A 10,466-nucleotide genomic window follows, 5' to 3' on the forward strand; every position below is an offset into this window, starting at 1 on the left:
GGACACCTGAAACTAACACAACGTTGTAAATCAGCTAGACTTCAATTTTGTAAAAAAGGAAGCATCTTAGAAAAGCATCTGGTTTTCCTATTGTCTATTAAAAATGGTATCGAAATGCAGAGACATGCATGGAAACGTAATGTCTAAACTTTAACATGTAAAAATGCGTACCTTAAGATAAATTACTAAAGAAAGATTCAGGCATCTGTGTCAGTATGTGCCTATGTGTTTTGACTGTGACCCGAAAGGGTATGCTGAGGCTCATGGAGTGGGGTCTCATCCTCCAAGGGTCATTCATTCTTTTCACTACTTGCCTCTCCTAACAAACTCTTGCTGAGTGCCCCCGGGTGAAGGGGGCTGGAGTAGAAGCTTCTACATGCCACGTCATGCACAAGCAATGCAACAGCTACGGACGTGGCTACGCCTCTGTCTAGTTCTACGGCTATCTGCTGGATCGAGATAGAGATTAGATATCAATACCATCTCCATCTGTGTCCCGTTAGGAGGCTATTATTTATACCCCTATTATTAATAGACAGAGGGAAGCAGCAGACGGCAGTCCTAGTCCTGAGCCTTCGGTCTTGGCCCTGTTCCAACTTTCATTTTCACGAAGAGAGAAATCGAAACTTGCGCTCAGGGAAGAGTTAGTCGAGGAAGGCGTGTCCCTCCTCCCCATGTGACAGGTTGCCGGGCACATATAAAGTGAGCCTGCAGCTGCAGGGCAGCCTCAGGGCACCTGGCCACCATGTGGATGCTGGTAGCCGTGTCATTTGCTCTCAAGCTGCTGAGCACCTTCGTGCAGCACCTGGGCTCCCTGTGGGGCAGCCTGGGGGCCCTGATCCCCCGGCTCAGGGCAGCATTCTGGCTGGCGGGGGGCAAGAAGAGCCAGCAGCGGCAGGGCAGGAGGAAACCAAGGGAGACCAGCAGGGAGGACGAAGAGGACCGCGGTCTGCCCGTCACCCCCAGCAGCGTTAATTATCACTTCACCCGCCAGTGCAATTACAAGTGTGGCTTCTGCTTCCACACGGCCAAAACGTCCTTCGTGCTGCCGCTGGCGGAGGCCCAGAGAGGCCTGCTGCTACTGAAGGAAGCGGGTGAGTCCGGACCCAGAACGAGACCAGGGGCTCGGCTGGTACGTGGCCGGCTGAGAGGAGGGGGCTGGGAGCGCGCATGGGCTGGACGGTTCCCCCGGAACCTCAGCGGTTCCCACAGCACAGGGAGGATGCCCTCCCGCCAGAGGATGTGGAGGTGAATTTGGGGATGGGTGTCTAGGCCTTCCCAACCCGCAGAGTCGGCTGGCCTGGGGGTAAGTGGAGCAAACCCATCCTCCTGCCGCTGCCAAGCGAGCCGTGCGTGCACCTGCCGGGTCCCTGTCCGCCCAGCCCGCGGAACGAGGCGGGTCGGGAAGGTGGTGCTGCGCTCTGGGTCTGCCCGAAGCACGTGGGCTTTCCCAGAAACGGTTCATGAGGAAGGTTGCAAACAAATAGAAACACTTAAGAAACCCAATAGTTGACTCTTTTATTTTGGATTATTTACGTGTTCTTACTATGAAACTTTAGAGAAACCATTTACAGCTCAAATAAGGCAATGACTTTGCCCTGGAGACTTTCTCACTCAGTGTCACCGCGTCAGTAGCTCGAAGGCATCTCAGAGAGACCCCAGCCTGTCCAGTGCTAAGGTGACATCTTCCGCTCCAGATCTGTCCTCCTTCTCTCCTTGTCCTCCTGTCTTCCCTAGAGCAACGTCAGCCACATCGCCAACTTTTTTCTCAACTTGGCTTACCTTTTTTTACACACGTGTAACGTGCATTTGCAGAGACCTGCACACACCCAGGTAAACAGCACACAAATCTAGACAGAAGACAGCAAGGCACCCAAAGCACATGCTCCCTTCAGCCCCTGCCCTTCCTGCCCAGGATAACTACTAGCTCTGATTCTAACACACGCACTAGTTTTGCCGGATTTTGTGCTTGATACGGTGAGATCGTAGGCTTGCACGTTATTGGATCTGACTTGCTTTGCTTTCCATACGCCTGCCGAGTCATCCACAGCTCATCCAGCGCCTGACCCACCTTGCCGTTCCCATCGTGGTCTGGTTCCGGGTCTCATTATTTCTCACCAGGACTGTTGCAATTCATCTCATCGTCTCTGAGTCCCCGCTGAAAGCACGTTATCTTTTACTAAAATATATATTTCGGGCTTCCCTGGTGGCGCAGCGGTTGCGCGTCCGCCTGCCGATGCAGGGGAACCGGGTTCGCGCCCCGGTCTGGGAGGATCCCACGTGCCGCGGAGCGGCTGGGCCCGTGAGCCGTGGCCGCTGAGCCTGCGCGTCCGGAGCCCGTCCTCTGTAACGGGAGAGGCCGCAGCAGTGAGAGGCCCGCGTACCACACACACACACACACACAAAAAAAAAATATATATATATATATATATATATATTTTGATGGCTAACTCCCCCACTTAGCTCTCTTGCACGGCTTCCAAGCCCAAACTTGTCAGCACAGGCTTCAAGCTCAGGGCTGCCATCCTTCACGCCAATTCCTGGAGGGCCCCAAGCTGTGGACACATCATGTGACACATTCTCCCCCAACACTTGCATCATGGAGCCTGTGATTGCACTGTCCTCTCTTCCTGGAATGCCTGTCACCTCAGTCTCTGTTGGTGAACTTCCAAAGCTCCTTAGAATTATTCCTGGTCCTCGTCATGCAGAATGAATGCCCTCTTGCCTTCCTTTGTGATCCCATGGCATTTGTTACAAATGCGTGTATTATAGCATGTTTTATTTATTTTATTTTTTTAATTGAATGAAAGATTCTTTAAATCCTATAATGCTTTACAGTTTTCAAAAGTTTCACACACACACGATTTCATGTAATCCTAATTATAACCCTTTTTCTCCCGAGCCCTGTCTTGCCCCTCCCCACTTCCCTCTCCCCACTGGTAACCGCTAGTTTGTTCTCTATATCTGTGAGTTTGATTCTTTTTTGTTTTATTCACTAGTTTGTTGTATTATTTTAGATTCCACACATAAATGATATTATACAATATTTGTCTGACTTATTTCACTTAGCCTAATGCCCTCCAAGTCCATCCATGTTGCTGCAAATGGCAAAATTTCACTATTTTTTATGGCCGAGTAGTATTCCTTTGTGTATGTATACCACATCTTCTTTATCCGTTCGTCCGTTGATGGACGCTTTTAAAAAAATGTAAAAGCTTTTGCACAGCAAAGGAAACCATTGACAAAATGAAAAGACAACCTATTGAGTGGGAGAAGATATTTGCAAGTGACATGACCGATAGAGGGTTAATAGGCAACATACATAAACAGCTGAGACAACCGAACATCAAAAAACAAACAACCCAGTTAAGAAATGGGCAGAACTGAATAGAAGTTTTCCAAAGAGGAAATGCAGATGGCCGACAGGCACTTGAAAAGATGCTCGACATCACTAATCGTCCAGGAAATGCAGATCAAAACCACGATGAGGTCTCACCTCACACCAGTCAGAATGGCCATCATCAAAAAGTCCACAGGGCTTCCCTGGTGGCGCAGTGGTTGCGCGTCCGCCTGCCGATGCAGGGGACGCGGGTTCGCGCCCCGGTCCGGGAGGATCCCACGTGCCGCGGAGCGGCTGGGCCCGTGAGCCGTGGCCGCTGAGCCTGCGTGTCCGGAGCCTGTGCTCCGCGACGGGAGAGGCCGCAGCAGTGAGAGGCCCGCGTACCGCAAAAAAAAAAAAAAAAAAAAAAAAAAGTCCACAAATAGCAAATGCTGGAGAAGGTGTGGAGACAAGGGAACCCTCGTACACTGTTGGTGGAAATGTAAATTGGTACAGACACTGTGGAGAACAGTATGGAGGTTCCTTAAAAAACTAAAAATAGAATTACCATATGACCCAACAATTCCACTTCTGGATATATATCAGAAAGAAGTAAAAACACTAATTTGAAGAGATACATGCACCCCAATGTTCATAGCAGCATTATATACATTGCCAAGGTATGGAAGCAACCTAAGTGCCTATTGTAGCATGTTTAAAAGTGTGCTCTTGTGTTTTGTTTTGTTGTTTTGTTTTTAATATCTGGGTCCCCAAAGAGTTTGAGTTCCAAGGTTGAAACCTAGCATTCTGCTTATCTTTCTGCCTAGCAAAATATCTAGAAGGTAATAGGAATCTAATGAATGGTTTTGAATGGATGAATTAGTGCATGAATGAACAAATGAAGAGAGGTCTGGGGTTATGGAACGAACTTAGACTCTTGATTCACAAGGCCAGGGTTTGAGTTCCTGCTCCAGCACCTAAACAATGTGTCAAGACACTTAACTTTCTGAATATCAGTTTAATATTCTTTAAAATAGAGACAATAATGATAACTCATATATCAACCTTAAAAAGTTGTTACAAGGCACAAATAAATAAATGCTCATATGTTTTTTAACAGAGTATAAACTATTACAGTTATAATTAATACTTTTATATCCTGACCTCTCAGTTTTAAGTAAATAAAACCAAAGTTAGTTAAAATGGTTAAGGTATAGTATGGGTGATGTGTCCTGTAAGTAAGATTTCTGGCAAATAGAGGAAAATCTATTTTGGTGACTATTAAAATTTTAAATTTATTTTAAAATTTAAGCAATAAATGTACATTACATTTAAAATGAAAATTACTGCTCTGGCTGAAGATGCTTCTAAAATATATTATTTACTTCTTTGGCTTTTTTTTTTTTTTTTTTTTGGCTGAGTTGGGTCTTCGTTGCTGCGCGCGGGCTTTTTCTAGTCGCGGCGAGCGGGGGCTACTCTTCGTTGCGGTGCGCGGGCTTCTCATCGCGGTGGCTTCTCTTGTTGCGGAGCACGGGCTCTAGGTGTGCGGGCTCAGTAGTTGTGGCGCACGGGCTCAGTTGCTCCGCGGCATCTGGGATCCTCCCAGACCAGGGCTCGAACCCATGTCCCCTGAATTGGCAGGCGGATTCTTAGCCACTGCGCCACCAGGGAAGCCCACTTCTTTGGCTTTTAAACAGAGCAGACTGAATAGAGCTCCACCATTATGAGCACCAGCTATGGATCTGTGCTGTGACAGGATGGCTTGTATGTTAGCACCACTGTGAATTACTTGCTCCTCTTCTAAGCTCTTAACGACACCTCTACATCCTGTTCCTTCAGTTTCCTCATTCTTTCATCCCCTCTAACCTAATCCTCAAACTCATCACGGGCTACACCACTGGCCGAGACACTGTTTCACTTTCTCTAGTTACCTGCCCCTATTTAACCACGCTTTTGGGGAATCGTATTTTTATTGGGTAATAATGCTCATCATAGAGACCACCTCCTAGCATGTTAGCTTATAAATAGTGAGGTGCTGTAATTTACCACTGCCCCATTGTAGAAACGTCTGAGAATAAAGGAGGGTGCTAGAAAAAACTAACTGGTGAGATTTGGTCCTCCATAAACCGGGACTGTCCTGGGAAAGCTAGGATGGAGGGCGACCCTGCACACTTAGAAAGGTCAAAGGCTTTGGAGCTTGGGCGTACGTCCTAGCTCCATTTTTCTCTCATCTCATTCTATGACATTGAGAAAATACTACTTTTGCCATTAAAATAATAATGGATGTTGGTGAAGTGGAAAAATAGAAGGAAAAGCCATGCTCTGTCTGTCCCAGGTATGGAAAAGATCAACTTCTCCGGCGGAGAGCCATTCCTCCAAGACCGGGGCAAATACCTTGGCCAGCTGGTGAAGTTCTGCAAACAGGAGCTGCACCTGCCCAGCGTAAGCGTAGTCAGCAACGGTAGCCTGATCCAGGAGAGGTGGTTCCGGAACTACGGTGAGAGCCTCGCGTGGCACGCGGCTGCCGCCTCTGTCACTGTCTGTCGCTCTATTTCCCTCCACCCCGGGCTTTTGGCCAGGCCTGCTGGGGATCCAAAGGGAGGAAGAAACAAGTGGGCTTTACTCTAACCTCTTTTCAGGCCGGTAGGGCTCCAAGTAAACAAGTATGGCAAGGCAGGTAACAGAACAGACTAGGCCCGGAACTCTTCCGAATGTTATCAGTGCAGCTAGCTTTTGCTGAGCCGCCGGTGGGGACGGTTAACCCAGTGTACAGTTTTGCAAGCCCTGACCTTATCGTTTGCTGTTCATGTTTAATTTTTAAAGTATTTTCGGAAATAACTCTATTTTAGTAGTCTCGTGCACAAATTAAGTGATTAGACTAAAACAGTCGTTCTCACCTTTGGCTGCATATTTGGCTACTGAGGAACTTTATGAAATATCTGTACTGGGACTGGACTCCAGACTAATTATATCAGAGCCTCGTGGTACGTGGACAGGCCAACTTGGGGTGCTCCAAGGGATTCCACTATACGACCCAGGGTTACGAACCCTTGGTCCTAAGACGGGGAAGCTAAGTTTGACATAGATGTTAATATTCAGAGAGCAGTACCTGGGGTTTAGGAGGCACTTGAAAAATGTTAGCTATTATTACTACTGTCATTTTGGGAAACAGTTCTAACTGAACTCTTAGAGTAAAATGTTCTGTGCTTTGCTTTGTGTAAGTTGTTTGAGCCTTGAAATCATCCAAAGGGTAGTTGCATTTGCGATCTGTTGAGGACATTCCCAGGAGAACTCTGATAACATCCTCCTTCCAAGATGATGAAGAAATGGATGTGGCTCCGCAGGGTGTGGATGTGGGTAGAACAGCCCACCTGAGGAAGGGTAACTGGAAGACCACAGGGCAATGAGTCAACATCAAAATGACCGTGAAGGGAGTCACTCAGTGAAAGAGGGGGTCAGAAGTTCAGAAGTAAGCTTTGGGAACCAGATTCAGAGAGAGAAGACAGGGTTAGGGAGCTGTGTGATCAGAGAAGAACTGGTCGGGTTTGCTGTCTGTGTCCCCAGGGCATCTCGCTCCCTCCAGGATGGGCTCCACATGCTGTCAATATGGTGTAAAGAGTAGGGACCAGGAGGATTGCTGCACCTTTGGGTCAAAAGCTCAAATGTTGTACGGGAGAGGTGGTGCAAATTAGTGACTTTGGAAGTGCATAAGAGAAAGGATCATTAGTGGTAGGGAGACGAAAAGAGAGTGTAAGGACTATTAATAGTGGACACGTGGACAGCCATTTATGAACTTCCATTGATCTTTGTCCTATATGGGAGTTCAGGTTAGTGTTGCCATATGCTCAAATGATTAAAGATACATCATAAATCTACATTCTATGTTAAATCTACCCCCCAAAATATAGTTGCAAACAGTTTGAAATATTTTTAGATGTCTGGAGGAACAAAAAAACGTTTATGTCTACCCATGTGGTCCATAAGGCTCCAATGCTCCACCTCTGGCTTAAAGGCCTGTGTCTGCATCCTTGGATGGAAAAGCCTAATGGTGATGGTTTTCCCTCAGGGGAATATTTGGACATTCTCGCCATCTCCTGCGACAGCTTTGACGAGCAGGTCAATGTCCTTATTGGCCGTGGCCAAGGAAACAAGAACCACGTGGAAAATCTCCACAAACTGAGGACGTGGTGCAAAGATTACAGAGTGGCCTTCAAGATAAATTCTGTCATCAATCGATTCAACGTGGACGAGGACATGAAGGAACAGATTAAAGCCCTGAACCCCATCCGCTGGAAGGTACGTACCGTGTCGCTTTTGCTGGTTGTAATGAAGAGAACGGTCAGGAGAGACTTGCTTCAGCAAAACCAGAAATGATAAGGATACAGAGAGCTATGGACTCAGAGAGCCAGTTGGGAAAGCAGGCCCTTGGTCCTTCTTTCAGCTCTGCTAAACGTTAACTACTTACATTCTCTTTGTCTCAATTTCCCCCTTATAACTGATTTCCTCCTGGGAAATTGTGAAAGTAAATATAAAAGAATATGAGAAGTGCTTGGAGATATTCTGAAGAATATGTTCATAGGAAGTCTAACTCGTATGTGTTTATTAAAATAATAAGACTGATTTGTCTTAAAAACTCTTAGCTTATTTATAAATGGGTATATGTTCTTCATAAATTCTGTTAGTTCATTTGTTCATAGAATTATTAGAAGCTATTGGGAGAAAGGCCATCCCCAAGTGGCAGCAAAATTCATTCCCAAGATTAATTCACCCAGATGTGTGCTTTAGGATTTAGCGCCACTATCAGCTACTAAAAAGTCTGAGGTTCAGATACTCGTAAGCCAATTCAAAGTGACTTACAGCACCCACCATGCACAGATGCTTACAAAGAATTATAAACTGAAGGTTTCTGCCCTTGGCTGTTCTTCAGAATGAACTCAGGGAGCTGTTTCAAATCAGCTTCTTGGGCCTCATCCTATACCCACTATCCTGAAACAGATTAGCAGGAGGGTTTGTGTGAATATGTATTCTTAACAAGCTGCCCCGATGATTGCTATGCAGGTATCCAAAGTCTGTGTCTGAACCCCAGACTAATGCAACTCAAGATAAGATGTAGAATTCAACTCTAGCAAGTAAAAGAGTTAAAGAAAACTCTTGTAATGTAAAGCTATGTGTGCTGGGATAATGTGGCAGGGTGAAACAGGCAAGGTTTATTTCTGCCAAAGAGCCAGGAAGACTTCGTGTAGGAGGAGGTTATTTGGCTCCTGCTTGGACAGAGGGACAGAATTTCCACAGGTAGGGAAGACCCAGGGAAGGAATTCCTGTCTAGACACCAAGGAAACCTTTCCTATCAAAGCTGCCTGGGATGTCCTGTTAATCCCACGTTAGCATTCAGAGAAGGGTTGTGGAGATGGGAAAGGGGTTCATGTATTATTTTCCTGAGGTTATCCTGTAACATGTGGAAGTGGGTTATGGGAAACAAGAAATGTTTCTTACTTTAAAAAGTTTTAATTTGTATGTTGAACTTGATGTTTGGTTATATATGTAAGTAAGCTGGAATATCAGCCGCTCTCCCAGGTGCAGGAGGAACTGAAAACAGCTACAGAAACAGGGGTGATGGGAGGACCCCAGGCTATGACCCACTGTGTGGAGGCGTCGGAGGAGAGCCAGAGGGCTAAGCTCCAAGCTCTTAGATTTCCCTTCTAGAACCCCCTGCCCATCAGCACTCATGTACTATACTAATATATTATACGTACGTATAATACGTACGTATTATATATATATTTTTCTCATAGGTTTGGTTTGCTCATGGCTCTTTGTCATTTCTTCTCTATCTCTTTTCTCCAATCTTTCGACTCCTACTCTGGCTTCCACTTGGCTGATTCACTCCAGAATTGCCTTTTCAAAATTCTGACTTTTTTTGGAGGGAGAGGATTAGCTGCTGTCCGTTTAGAAAACAGTTTTTGCATCAGATCACTGAGGTCTGCAGGATGCAAATTGATGTAAACCTGGATCAGGTGTCAACTGTTATGCAATTGCTCACGTGGTCCAGAACCTGGTCCCCCAGGCAACCTCCTCCACGGGAGGCCCTGGGCTTGCAGGCAACCGTTATTTTGTAGTCTGAAAATATTAGGTTATAAGACTAGATCAAATGTAATCTAGACTCGTTTTTAAACATTTATATTTTGGGAATGTTTGGGCTTCTAGTACCATATCCCTAAATTTCAGGGCATGTTCTCATTTCCACAGAGCAGTGTCTTTCTAGAATGTTCCCTACTTGAAGGAGTCTTCTTTGCTCAGGAGAGGTTCAGGGAGAAATGAGATTTGGGGCAAAAAGAGATGGAAAGCTCTTCACAAAGCCAACACCACACTTGTGTTTCAGGTCTTCCAATGCCTCATAATTGAGGGTGAGAATTCTGGAGAAGATGCTCTGAGAGAAGCAGAACCGTTCGTGATAAGTGATGAAGAGTTTGAAGCGTTCTTGGACCGCCACAGAGACGTGCCCTGCCTGGTGCCCGAGTCTAACCAGAAGGTTGTATGAAGCAAACGTTGTTTTGTTCCCCGTCACACATTTAGCTCCAAACAAGAAAGTGTCTCCACCAAGGGCTGCACACACTGTGGCTTTGGAGGGTTTGCGTGGAGAGATGGGAGTAGTCTCGGGGCTGAGGTGGAAGTTTCACTAGATCTTTAGGTTTCCAGTGTGAAAAATTGGATCCATCCTGTTGGTCCAAATGTACATATCATGTAGGTTAAACGGTGTCAGCCAAAGCACGTCTACAGTTTGGAGCTTCCAGGTGTTATCAGAGACAGAGTAACTAATCAGTGTGTTCTCAGAAGCTAAAGAAAAAAAGAACTTATTCAAAGCTACATTACTGCAGTGTTAGGGACAGGAGTAAAAAATGGAAGGTAGCCTGATATTCAACATACAGAGAACAGGTAAGCTTATGTCCCCTGTATGGAATGTTATACTGACTATATAACCTATTTCAAAGAATATTAGGGGGCTTCCCTGGTGGCGCAATGGTTGAGAGTCCGCCTGCCGATGCAGGGGACACGGGTTCGTGCCCCAGTCCGGGAAGATCCCACATGCCGTGCAGCGGCTGGGCCCGTGAGCCATGGCCGCTGAGCCTGCGCGTCCGGAGCCTGTGCC

The 10,466-nt window shown here is 46.3% G+C and overlaps 1 protein-coding gene across 1 annotated transcript in view; it reads left to right on the top strand.

Annotated features, from left to right (window-relative positions):
* Nucleotides 1-745: 745 nt before the first annotated feature.
* Nucleotides 746-10,466, top strand: part of RSAD2 (radical S-adenosyl methionine domain containing 2) — a 14,593-nt gene continuing 4,872 nt past the window's right edge. Inside the window, exons 1-4 of the mRNA XM_007109005.3 lie at nucleotides 746-1,094; nucleotides 5,655-5,816; nucleotides 7,386-7,615; nucleotides 9,699-9,848. Of these exons, the coding sequence (XP_007109067.1) occupies nucleotides 746-1,094; nucleotides 5,655-5,816; nucleotides 7,386-7,615; nucleotides 9,699-9,848 (891 nt within the window). The remainder of the gene's footprint in view (nucleotides 1,095-5,654; nucleotides 5,817-7,385; nucleotides 7,616-9,698; nucleotides 9,849-10,466) is intronic.

Source organism: Physeter macrocephalus, chromosome 12, assembly GCF_002837175.3.
Source record: "Physeter macrocephalus isolate SW-GA chromosome 12, ASM283717v5, whole genome shotgun sequence".
Taxonomy (NCBI): domain Eukaryota; kingdom Metazoa; phylum Chordata; class Mammalia; order Artiodactyla; family Physeteridae; genus Physeter; species Physeter macrocephalus.